This window comes from Chrysochloris asiatica, unplaced genomic scaffold (assembly GCF_000296735.1).
Source record: "Chrysochloris asiatica unplaced genomic scaffold, ChrAsi1.0 scaffold00114, whole genome shotgun sequence".
Classification (NCBI taxonomy): domain Eukaryota; kingdom Metazoa; phylum Chordata; class Mammalia; order Afrosoricida; family Chrysochloridae; genus Chrysochloris; species Chrysochloris asiatica.
Window position 1 is genome coordinate 2,585,078 of NW_006408632.1, and position 13,845 is coordinate 2,598,922.

General features: G+C 36.8%; 1 protein-coding gene across 1 annotated transcript in view; it reads left to right on the forward strand.

Moving 5' to 3' along the window:
- Positions 1 to 13,845, forward strand: part of CCDC85A (coiled-coil domain containing 85A) — a 318,834-nt gene that overhangs the window by 230,194 nt on the left and 74,795 nt on the right. The window contains exon 3 of the mRNA XM_006868021.1: positions 12,181 to 12,257. Within this exon, the coding sequence (XP_006868083.1) occupies positions 12,181 to 12,257 (77 nt within the window). The remainder of the gene's footprint in view (positions 1 to 12,180; positions 12,258 to 13,845) is intronic.

The following is a 13,845-nucleotide window of genomic DNA, read 5'->3' on the forward strand; positions in this document are numbered from 1 at the left end:
TATTATAAAATCCATGATAATTGTGATCCAGAAATCGTGGGTCTTAAGGAGTCTTAAAAATCTTCAAATTCATTGTTCTCATTTGACAATTGGGAAATAAATCCCAGTTTGTTCATATATCTAGGGAATCACAGAGGTGTAATGAAAACTGAACCCTCACATTCCAGTGCAGTGTTGTTTAAGCAATACAATTCTTTCCTGCTCTGGACATCTATTTGCTTTTGTTCTCTCAGAATGCCTTAATAAAATACCTTGAACTTTTCTTGTTTGTGTATGGGTTCAGTTCTTTAGAATCATTTCTAAATATGTAGACTATTTGCCTTTTATACTAAGTTAAAATGGCTTGTTGTTGTTGTTTTTTTTAATATTAAACTGTGACTAATAATCTCCCAGCATTTACTGTCTTAAAGTGGTATAAATAATCTACTACTAATTATATGTAAAAATAAAATACATCATGTCAAAGTAAATCTAGCTAGTATATTTCAGTTCTTTTAAATGGAAACCCACCAGGAGTAAGTGTAATAAAATGCCTGTGCCCATGGGCAAAGTATTATGCTATTGGCAACGAGTAGAGTAATGTAAAAATAGTTTTAGACATTGACTGGCACGCATTTTGACTGCTCAGGCTGTTATGTACTGTTGCCATGAGTTTGCATTAACATGACAGCAACTGTTCTTTACCCAGTGCTAAGGATTTTGCATTATTAATTTACTTAATTCTGACAACAGCCCAGTAAGCAATATCTTATTATTATTCCTATAATAATAATAATGGTATGGTGATACTGACAAAAAAACAAAACAAAACTGAGGCATAAGCAATAAGAAACTGACTCAGAGTCATAAATCGACTGGGGTAGAGCTGTCCTTTGAACTGGAAGTCTGACTCTTCTTAGTTACTGCACGCTGTTTTTTTCCTTCCAAAGTTACAACGGGAGAACAAGGCTTCCCAAATGAAGAAGAATAGTGAACAGGCAGGCCAAAAGGAAGCAGCAAGAGCTAAGCTAAACCAGTGGAGGACTGGATTTAGGAATGGAGCAGAGATGAAAGTGAGAAAGAATGGGAAGAAACCCTCAATAAGGGAGACTGCGTACTTGTTCAGTTCTCTGAGGCTTCTCAAGAGAGAAGGCTCTCCAGCTCTCTGTTGTCAGATCCAGTCCTATGTCTGTTCTCTGTTGTTGACGTTCACATTTAAACCAAACCCCGGACTTCTTCCCTGGATCTCCACTCAACTATTTAACTGCCTTCTCTATATCTCGCCTTAGATGACTTGTAGAAATATTAAGCCTGATAGGACCAAAATAGGAATCTTAATTTCAACCCTGAAGTCTGGTTCATTTCCAAGCCATCTCAGGATTACCATCATCATATCTGGTTGCTCATGCACTATAAAATGTAGTCGTTATATCTAACCCATCTCTTTCAAGTCTACTGTAGATTTATGCTTGTTGGATCTCCCTACAGAAGATACATTACATCCAGCCATTTCTCTCTGCACCCTGTTATGGTTCATTCATAACCCACAGTCATCTCTCAGCCTGTCTCCCACAGTGACCCCCCCAAATGATCCCCCTACCTCCACTTTCCTTTGTCATCTTAAACTGAGCTGCCAGGATGATCTTTTTAAAGTGTAAATCACATCATGTCACTGCAGTGCAACACACCCTCGATTTCCCACTGGCTTTCTATTGCAATCAGTACAAAATCAAAGCTCCCTACCTAGGTATACTGATGTACTAGGACTCCTTTCTTCCAGCCTCATCACCCACTCATTCCTTTGTGCCTATGTCAACTAAACGTCAGGTTCATTTTCATCTTCGAGAACTTTGTACATTCTGTTCTTGTTCCTGGAAAGATTCTCTCTAGACCTTTATGTTCAGGTCTCTGCTCAGATGTCCCATATCTTCTCTGATAATCTAGAACTATGTTAAAGTGTTGGGGTGCCTAAAGGTAGTGGTATGCTTATTTATGTGTCTGTGTATACATTTCTGTTATCCCTACCACAATGTTATTTGAGGGGAGGAGCTCAATTTGTGCTTTTTTTCAGTGAAGTATCCTCAGAACATTATGTGTTGAGTTGCTAACCACAAGGTCAGAAGTTGGAATCTACCAGGCACTCTTTGGAATAAAGATAAGGCTTTTTGCTCCTGTAAAGAGTTACAGCCTAGGAAACCCTACAGAGGGTCACTGTGAGTAGGAACTTACTTGAGAGCACATAGCCAGCCAGACAGCCAGCATACAAGTGTTCAATAAATATTTGTTAACTGAATGATACCAAGCGAATACCCAAGTATTTGTTGCTAAGTGTATCAAAACAGCTAACATACAATAAAATATTACAAAGTATGTCATCTTTCCAAGCTTCTTTTTTTAAATTACCTAGTTTTATCTCAAATGACCACTTTGTACTAGATCACAAAAACTCAAACCAAATCCACTACCATAGAGTCAATTCTAACTCATAGAGACCCGGTATTGGGTTTCCAAGGCTGTATATCTTTACAGGAGCAAAAGGCCTTATCTTTCTTCTATGTAGCCATGGGTGGTTTGGAACTGCTGACCTTGTGGTTATCCTAAAGTGCCTCCTTTTGTGTTATCGTGTATGGTAGTAAATATGGTGAAAACTTTACTCTTCTTATATAAAGGAAGCATTCCTTATTTGTAGCACTGTGGGTTTGTTTGCTCACTTATCATTCCTTAGTTACTGCAGAGTACGGCATTGTTTAAGTACCATCGACTCAGTTCCAACTTACTACAAGCTTGTTGCGGGTTTACAGGGAGTGGTTGAGGAATTTGTAGTTCAAACCAAAGTTGTGATTGAGGGCTGATCCTACAGTGCCACACCAGAGAGTATACGTAGACTAAATTCAACAAAATTTTTATGAATTCCCAACTTATGAAGTCCAAGTGAATGATGTGCTACTATAAAAATTGATGTTAAATTATTTTATTTTGCAGAAAAGTATAACAGTAAATAATTTTGCCATATATATATATATGGTTGTTGTTGTTAAGTACCGTGGAATTGGTTCTGACTCATAGCGACCCTGTACAGGGTTTCCGAGGCTATAAATCTTTACGAGAGCAGAACGCCTCATCTTTCTCCCGCAGAACCACTGGTAGTTTCGAACTGCTGACCTTGAGGTTGGCAACCTGACTTGTAACCACTACACTACCAGAGCTCCTTCGGCTTTTAAAAACATCCCAATATACAGAAAAGATGTATACTAATTATCTTAAGAGAAAGTAAAATTTTTATAGGTTTGTTGTCGTTTGAAAATTTGTTTATTACAGATTCCTTCCTGGTGTATTCACTGGCAAAACCAATAAGATATACTTAGAAGGGGCTACATATATTGAAGGAAATTGTTATATTTCTTAAAATGACATCCATTTTTATCTTTTGACTTTGGGAAAAGGCAGTTATTTTCTCAGAGAAACAACAACAACAGCAATATTCACAGCCTAACAGTGGCAAGTAAGTCACATTTTAACCCTAAATAGTTGTGAAAATGGTACTCATGCTTAAAAGCTCTTCCGAGTTGGAAATGTCTTCCATATAGTCCCCTGTTCTTTAGCTCAGTTTTTTGCTACTTACTAGTAATACCTCCTTTGTGAGGTTGATACTTTCAAAGGGAATAGTAAAAGTGAAGGCAATTTAGCCCATAGAAAAGTTCTAAGCCAGGCCTTAGACTAGATTGCTTATTATTGTGTGTTTTATAGGTGGCAATCGGATGCTTTTTCAGTTAACTGCTTCAAACTCTTTAGGAAGCCAGAAACTTTCAGTAGCAGCCAAGGCAGTTGAGAACAGGGTCAGACTCCCTCCATCCTCCATTCTGTCCATCCTTCCATGCTTCTGTCATTCCTTCCTTCCTCCTTCCCAGCTCTTACTCCCCTTCCTTCCACAGTATATAGTTGAAAGCTGTCTAGCACATAGTCATAGTGCAGCTTGGAAAAGAAGAGCAGGGCCAGGCCTTGTCACTTGGAGACTCTGGGTTATATAGGAGAGAAACAGAAGCTTAAATAGCTAGGCACTGATTCCAAAGGATCAGGTTAACAGGTGGATAACACCAAGCATGTTTGAAAACACTATTTCCCTCTTTAAGGATCTCTGGTGGTATACTGGTTACAAGTCAGGCAGCTAATCTCATGGTCAGCAGTTTGAAACTACCAGCCGTTCCATGGGAGAAAGATGAGGCTTTCTGCTTCCTTAAAGATTTACAGCCTCAGAAACCCTACACAGGGCCACTATGAGTTGGAGGTGACTCCATTGCACATTGCTCCTGCCACCACCATTTCCCTCTTTAAAAACAAACAAGCAAGCAGACCATTTTAATTTGGGAAGAGTAGAAAACTGAGTGAATTTATGGGTATTTTTTTATGCAAACATTTGGTTATAGACCCTGAACATTTTTCTTAATGATTTACAAAATGATTTATATGCAAATCAATGTGTTTAGATGTCCATTTATCTATTTAGCCTCTTATAAAAATAAGAAGTGAAACACAATCAGAGCTACTTGAGTAAACACAGCTCTTCAATGACACTAGGAGAATAGCACTCATAATTTTTCTGTCAAGAAGCCATTCTTGGAAAATCATTCAGTATTTCCAGCCTCCCTTCTAATTAAAATAAACAAGACCACACATTGCTCTGTTTTCCTTTGAAATGACAAATTTTTCTCATCACAAAGTAACATACTCTATTTTTATATGGGCTACTGCCTACCGTTCCCCTCCCTCTTAGGCTGCTCTCTGCACCCAGTGCCCCACAGACACGTGTCCTCTCAACAGGAACACACTTCCAGTCCTTCAGTATGCCTTTAACACAGAGGAGCTGGGAGGTCAACATCCTAAAAGGTGAAGTTTAAATTCCTTGTAGTGGATGTTTGTAACCTAAACGGAAAAGTATTACACAGACTTCCATCAAACAGCATATATATTGCATTCTAAGCTTTGTTGTTGTTGTTAAGTTGGCAAGTCCATTCTGACTCATAGCGACCTGTATAGGGTTTCTGAGGAGCAGCTCGTAGGTTTGAACTGCTGACCTTGTTGTTAGCAATCCAGTGCTTATCCTATAGTACCACACCAGAACTTCCCATAAAGTGGGTTTAGTTGTAGAAATTATCCACATTTTATATCTTCTCCCCACACAACTGCCTCTCCCCTCCACTCTCATACAAACACACACCCCTTTATTGTGCTTGGTGAAAACACATTTCATATACTGTGGTGTTGTTAGCTGCCGTTGAATTGTCCCCCCCCCCCAACTTAAAGTGACCCCATGTCCAACTGAATGAAACACTGCCCATCTCATACTACTCCCATGATTTGCTGTGAATTGTTTCATTGCGATCTGTCAGATTTTCACTGGCTGGGTTTCAGAACAGATTGTCATGCTTTTTTCCCCCCTAGTCCTAATCTGGAAGGTCTGCTGACAAGAGGTTGGTAGCCACACATGAAGTGTATTGACACATCAGGGACTCCAACCCAGGTCTCCTACATGGAAGGCAAACATTCTTCCACAGAACTAAAAATACCTCTAGTTTCAATCCTAAGTGAGAAACAGTTAACCAACTCTCACGTAGAGGGAAAGGATAGAATATAACTATCGTATGTCTTTCAGGTAGATGTAGCGAGAAGAGCATGAAAAATAGTAGAATTAGCTTCATAGGTTGTATGCTATGACAAGACCCAGCACCGTTTTTTGCTTATTTAAGAATTGAATCCAGGTTTGTTTGCTGTCTTGTTTGTTTTTTAAAATCCTATCTCTGCCAGTATGGCAGTCTGAATTAAATATCCAAGCAAATTTGAAAATGCTGATTCCAGTAAGAGTTTGTTTTGTTGTGTGTTTTTTTTAATACCAAAAGTATCAAATTATAGTGAGAAATGTAATCATTTTTGCTTCTACAGCTAATGTGAATTCTAAGTAGGAAGCCGAACTTTGCATGCCTGAAGAAGAAAGAAACCTTTCCCCTCAGAACAGTAATGATTTTGACAATATACGGTTCTGAAGTAATTTATTTAGGTATGTGTGAAAACCCTGTGAATGGCGGGGTTAATTTAGACTAATCCAAGCAGTGTCTTTAGAGACTGGTTGATTGGAGAGATTGTTACAGATTGGAGTCATGTGGCCACTGAGGAAGACTTACTCTTCGCCTCTTGTACGTGCTTTCAAATGCTGTAGTTTGTGTTTCAGTGGATTATTACCAGATTTTATTTTCAGCCATGAAATTTTGGAACGCAGACTACACTTCACCTGATCATGGCCACTGAAACATTTGACAAACACTAGACATTTTCAACTTTGAACGACAAACCTTCATGTACAGTAATCACAGTAATTCATGGCTGATTTTAAGGACAGATGTTTCCCTAGGAAGCAACACTGCATTAGAAACCAAGGGGAAGAAAAGAGGGTTTCATCTTTTGATTTGATCAGAGTACTTTCAAACTAGTAGAGGCGAACATGGAGATACCTCAGGTGGTTGGATGCATTTCAGGTAAATGGAGGTGAGAGCAAGTCAAGGATATTGTCTTAGGAAAATATGAAGATACTGGAATGGTAAAAATCCATCCAGAATATCTAAAATCAGGGAACAAAAATAACTTAACAGTTTAACTGTGTAAGAAACTTGATATCACTTAATGATTAGAAGATCCAATATGGTAATTGCTATGGTGCCAAGGAATGAAGCAAAGCCTTTAGAGTATACAGTTGATTTGTTGTATTCATGAAGCTGTTGCTGGGAAGTGCCGTTGAGTGGGTTCCAACCCATAACGACCCTGTATAGGGTTTCTGAGGAGCAGCTGGTAAGCTTGAACTGCCAACCTTGCAGTTCAAATGGCTTTGCAGTCTGGCGCATTAACCCACAGTGCCACACATAGCTCTGTGGTCTCTATATAAAGTCAGTGTGGAAACTGAATTAGTGAATACGGAACCATTTCTTTAAGGGGAAAATACAGGGTTAGGTTCCTTTGAGTTCTAGTCACATTCTTGTCAACTTTTCAATATATTTGTGTAACCTTGTTTGTTTGTTTTTTATGAGATTTTCTTACAAACAGTTGATTATGTACAGTATTTTAATAATAAAACACTAGCCAGGAAGGATTTAATATTTTCCTGAATCTTGGTAATGAGAATGCAAATTTCTTTTATTTTCAGCCTCATATGATGCTGTTCATGACATTTTTTTTTTCAGTCCTCATCTCATTAATCTACAAATTTAGCAGCATTTCCATAGCTTCATTATATACTACATTGTTGTTTTGAAGTGCTGCTGAGTCAGTTCCAAAGCTTTCTGAGGAGCAGCTGGTAGGTTTGAAGTGCCGACCTTGTGATTCACAGTCCAGTTCCGATCTATAATTCCCTAGAGTGACCTCACATACAGATCAGCAAGTTTCTCTTTCTTATTCTGAATATTGCTGATTCATTGACATTGAATTCATGGCCAACTCTCTGTAACTCGAGTCTGAACAAAGCTTATTTAACACACATCTCTTCTTTAGAAGGCACACCGCAGCCATCTTACTTTTAGGAATATTAGTATTTCAGCACTATGCCAGGAGCTATTTTAAACAATGAAATCAGCAGCAAAAATCACCAAAATGTGGAGAAAAAAAAAAAAAGTGCCAATAAATAGATCACAAAAAGGACACTTATTTCAGACACTTATTTCACTTATTTTGAAATTTGCAATAAGAAAGTAGAACATCGCTTTGTTTGACCTCAGCTGGAAAAGTAAGTGCTGGATGACACAGATGTTTGGCCACTCAGTACATGCCCACCAATAACCTCTAAAACACCATGAGTATTAATTTTGGAGTTACAAGTAAATTTTAAGTAGTCAAATAGGCTGACTCATAAATACGAACATTTTTAATAAAAGGAATCAATTAAAGAGTATTTAACTAATAAAGCCTTCCAAAGCATAATGTGCCTTACAAAGAAAGTCGCTTTCGTTGTTGTTGTTAAGTGCTGTCAAGTAGATCCCAAGGGTTTCCAAGGAAACCTGGTGGGTTTGAACCACCAACCTTGTGATTAGCAGTCCAGCTTTTATCCCACAGCCCCACAATATGTGTGCTAAATAAGCTTCATTCAGGCATGTTATTGTTGTTAAGTGCCATCAAGTTTGTTCTGACCCCTAGCTAACCTGTATAGAGTTTCCAAGGGGTGACTGGTGAGTTTGAACTACAGACCTTGCGGTTCAAACCGACTTTGCAGTCCAGAAGTTATATCAACTGTTTAGAAGTGAAGTTTACTACTTCCTGGACTTGCTTTCTGTTTGCTAAATGAGCCAGGGGATTTGGAGACAGACTGGATTTAAAACATCTCTAAGGTTCATTACAGTTCTAAAGTTAGAATCTTTTAGAACATGTGGAATTAGTGGAATTCTTATACATGTTTCTTACACTTATTTTATTGCGAGACATACTGTGAACTTTTTTACTTGTAAGTTCAAAGAGTAAGGTACATGAAGAGAAGTGTGGCTTCTGCTTTGGAAGTGTGCCCGGGACTTATCTGAAGAACGTCTTCAAAATGTCGTTGGATTTTTAGATCAATATGATCAGCTTCACCTTGCCTTTCTAATGTCTATATGCCTATAAGTCTCCTGGGATGGATATTTAAAACAAATTGCTGTTGGGATAACTGCTTTGATGTTGTCTTTGCAAGATCTCTGATTGTGGGGGTGTACCCAGGCCTTTCCTCTTTTTGCTCCCCAGAGTCCCTTTCCTTCAATCACGTGATTCCTTTCCTGCTTCCGTTTACACCATGATCATTGTGAGCTTCTGGCCCTTGTCCACTGCAGGCTCATGTATGTCTCCTGTTCTATCAAAATTCTGTTGATTCATCAAGAGTTCTGGTGCTCTTTGAGACCTCATCTCATTATTCTGAAAGACATAATATAATTTTAAAATCTCAGGTTCAATAGCTGTCAGCCATTTGTATAAAATATAGATGTTTTATATTAATTTCAATTGTAATGTTTTCTAATGCAGTTTTATTTATCCCTTTATAATATAAGAAATGCCGTTTTTGTCAGCTGTTTCTTTTAGGCCAATGCATAACTCTTGTTCACATTTCCTCATGTAGTGGGACCTTACACCGAAAATCCATTTGACCAATTTTTTTTCTAATGATAAACTAGTATCAGATATAGATAATGGTGAGACTGTTATACGTATGTGGTATTTCTTATACTTCATCCCTTTCAATTTTATTTTAACAGGTTACGTAGGTATGAAGCTACATTCCTGGCTATGTGCTAGCAGGGTAGGCTAGCCAGTGCAGGTACAAATAAACATTGAAATCTCATGGATTCACAAAACAAATCTTTATTTTTCATTCTTACTGCAGTCTGAGGTTTGAGTGGTTTTTTTCAATGGCCCTTCCTTTAGGAACTCAGGAATCCAATGCTAATCTTACAGTATTACATATTGCAGAAAAATCTTTGCGTGCTCCATTCCTCTGAAATAATTGTACAATCCCTTGCTTGTTGATGAAAACAACTAATAGCATGATTTCTGTTATTTTGCATGCAAATCAGGGCTATGCTTCTGTTTTTACTATTGCTTTCTGTTGTTTTGCTTTTCCCCCAGGATAACTTTTTAATTTAGTGTATCCATTAATTGTTAAGTAAGACGTGCAACAGATGCTAGGAGCCTAGAACAACTAGTAGGACCTTCTGGAACACAGCACATGGGCATGTAATCCTAAATGGAAGTGTGTGTTCGAACAAATTTTAAACTTAAAATAACTGTTCTTTTTTCCCCCGATCCTAAAACAGTGCCTGATACAAAGCAGTGGTACAGTAAATACTTGTGGAACGACTGAAATAAAAAACAAAACTCTCCTTAGCTTTACCTTAACCCTAAGAATGATTTTTGAAAATTAATTTAACTGTTTATTAGTACTCTCTGTCTGTGGAGGTTTTTGAGTTGTTATGATGCTGAACAGGTTTCAGTGGAGCCTCCAGCCTAAGGTGGAATAGGAAGAAAGGTCTGGCTATCTGCTTCTGAAAATGAACCAGTGGAAACACTCTAGATCATGTCTAATCTGCAGCTCTTAATGGTGATGGCACAGGACCAGAATGTGATCCGTCTTGTTGTGTATGAGTAACTGTGTTTGAGGCTGATTCAACAGCAGCTAATAACAGACATGTCCCAGTTCATATTTGCAGTGAATACTTTCAGACTAAGATGTGAGCTTTACCTGTTGTAACTGAACATGAAACTGGAACTGGGGAATGTTTTCCAAGCTTGGGATTTATCCCTTTTTTCTGAATTGATTTATGATAAGGCTTATTGGAATTTAAGTATAAACTTAGTAAATATATCACATGTATGAACTACAAAGATTGAAAAAAAAATTGAGGGACTAAAGAGAGTCATCAAATAATAATAATAAAAAATATAGTCAACAGAATCATTTAAATATCCTTTGAATCATTTTATATAGAGTAATTTCAGTTGCTCTACATATCACAACGTTAGAGATAGTGCATTATTCAGGCAGTAGAGATAGGTGTAAATTATGAACAAAGGAAAAAAAAGACTTGTGTTTTATACATGGTTTAAATACAATAATACAGAACAGCTTTTGACTGGAATGGGCCTCATCAAGTGGTTGTTTTGGTAGAGGAGAAAATGGGACTTGCGAAACTGTGAATCAGGCAATCTGTATTCACATCTTAATGCTTTGCAAATGACTTTCTCAGTTTGCTGAAATAAAATAGGCTCATGAAATCATTAATTTTCTATTTGTTTATGCTGTACAACTCCCCTCATCCCTTAGAAAAGTCCATAAAGCAAACTAGCAACATTACGTTGAGCTAAAAAACACATACAGGGCATGTCTCTAGCAAATATTTTCAGTTGCCATTTCCTTGTGTTTCTGTCATCTTAGATGAGGATTGCTCAAAGCTAAGTGTTCTCCATTAGTGTGAGGTCAGTGGGTAGTTATATTAATGTCAGTGATGGCATTGTCTGCAAACAGTTTGTGAAAACAGGCCTGCTATAAACTGATCAGTGATGAGCTTAATTGTTACAATTGAGAATTAAAGACCGATGCTTCTTATGTGTTTTAAGAAGATAAATGTCACCTTGTTGCTTTGGAGGTTACATAAATGGTAATTTAGTTCACATCAACAGTTTCCAAGTAAAAACAATAAAGTTGAGCTTCCATGATGCATTTCAGATCAGGGTATTAAATTACATCAATATGCTAACCACAGATTGTTAGGGGCTTCAAACACTTGCCTTATAAATGCATTTGTCTCTTTCCTCTGGAGTAGGAACTTGCCTCTTGTTCTTTACTGATTCTGGGACTGAAGAAAATAAAGAACTCTGAGGAGGATCTGCTATTTTAATAATAATTTTGGAAATTTGCTTTACAAGGGCTCTGTTGCCATGTATGTTTGTTCTTGACTGATGAATGAACTGTAGCTATATTGCTATGTGGTACACTTGAATACTTTTATTTTAATGAAGAAGAGTTGCTATCAAATTGTTCTTCAGAAGGAACCTCCCTTTTTCTCTGCATGTGACTCTTGTCCTGTGAATAAAGCTCTAAATTCTATGAAGAACTAAAAATAAGAATCATTCTCAGATCTGCTCCCCTTTTATCTAAAGATTTGGGAATGACTTGGGTCTCTGTTAAAATCAAAGTCAATATTCAGCCTAGATCTAAAGATTTAGCCCTTTACTGGCTCTTCTCTGAATTATAGATTTAATATCTGTAGGTTTGTGAAAAGAAAAAAATGTTGATCTTGAAATATCTTTAGGGATATGTGTACTTTTAGGTAGCATTATTGAAAAGCTCATATGTGGGGCAGCTCACATTGCACCAAAATAAGAAGAAAAGAGAGCATAATTGTCTTTTAAGATGGATAATATTCTGTGTGGTATACAAAAGGCTGGAATCTCACCAGTCAACCTGAACTCATGATGTTACAAATTTCTCTAATCATCATCATTGTACAGTTGTTCAAAAATGTCGATCATTTCAATGGCTTCTGTTTATTTTTATTTTCCTGGGGAGAAATCTTTTTTTGCTGTTTTGTTTTTTCCTTTTAAAAAATTATAAACTAAGAAGTCACTACCTGATTTGAATAAATCCTGCCAGTGTACCAAACAAGACCTGTGTGTATAATGTGAGTTCTTTCTTTTTAATTTTAGAATCAACCTTGTCCTATGTTAGGCAGCTGGAGGCAAGAGTAAGACAGCTGGAGGAAGAAAATCGCATGCTGCCCCAGGTGGGTGACTTCCAGAAGTTCATAGCTAGTCAGTGTCATTTGAGTTGTGACATTTTATTTGGAATTTAACATCTCAATTAAATTTTCTCTTTAAGTTATAGAAATAATTTTATAAATAACAATTCACAGATGTAAATTGTGATTATTTACCCCATGATCATCGTATGATCCTTAGGTATGATGCTAAAGGATACAGATGTCTGAATTAAGATTGTAAAAGGACTTTGGAAAGAAGAAGAAAAGAGAAAAAGCAAATAAAACGAAGTAGAAAATCCACTTTGACAAGAATACTCATAGATATCATACAAGTAGTTGTTGGCCATAGGGAAGAGGTTCTAATTTAAATAGGAAATTTAATTTATGAGTTAGTCAAAGCTGTAGGCAGGTTGAAGGTTTTATATTTTAATTAAATTAGTACTTTTTGTAGATCTTTGTGATATAATTGAACTCTCTCAGTACAAATAAGTGATGACAGCAGTTGGCAGTCTTACTTAGCTTTTACTTTGGGGCTGGGGCTGTGTTCCTTTTCCCTGGTGAATGTAAAGTAGAACTTTTTCTGGGGTATTTAATGGTTTGTCAGATGTTTTCCTTATGTCATTATTTGTGAGAGCTATTAACTAGGTGAAAGTGATTTTGGTCTTCTGGGCTGAAGTTCTTAGGAAGTGTTTTCTTGAGCTGTTGAAGAAATCTACTAACAATGAAGACAGAACGTGTTCTAATATTTTATAAAAAGAAGTTCTCTAGACAATTAGTCAGATAATGTGTTTTTTCCACATTCTAGTGATTTTTCAATTTTGTTTATGATTAAGGGAAAATTAAACTGAAAACAATTAGTAAACATCAGTTTGTTTATGCATCGAAATCTATTGTACTTGTTTTTCCGTATCTCGGGAGTTTTCCACAGCCTTATTACTTTCTGTTGCTTGTTTCAATGAATATATTTGAATTTTCCTTTTCTGGCAGGTATCTTCCTTACATAGGTTCCAACTTTCACATTTTTTACTACGTAAAAATTCTTATAAAATAAAAAGGCAAAGCCTAGTTATAATTTAGGAGTATAGACTACAATATTAGAATCATATGTGAATACTCTCTGGAAAGTCATTGTAGGTCTTTTAAATTTGTTTTTAAAGTACTTGGACTCATTAATGATGATTTGGGCTGTCAAGTGCTTTGTATGAAGAGGGATTTCCCTTTCTTTGCTTGGCCAACCATCTGGATAGGAAGCTTGAGATGAAATGAAATGAACTGACTCCTTTCAAATTCCACATTGGTCAAAATTTTTGATTACAGGAGTGATTATTTACATCAGGAAATAAAACACTGTTGATAGAGGTTTTGGGTTTTTGTCCTCTTTTTTTATACTTAAAAATTTTTTTTTACGTTTTATATTGGAGTCACAATGTGTTAATACTAGGGATTCTTAACTGAAAGCTAGGGATTCTTAACTAAATTCTTTCCATGTTTCCAATAAATTCATTTTTGGGTGACTAATATATGATTAGCAATTCCAGTAATTCATTTTTGGGTGACTAATAGCTCTGGTAGCGTAGTGGTTACGAATCGGGCTGCGAACCTTAAGGTCAGC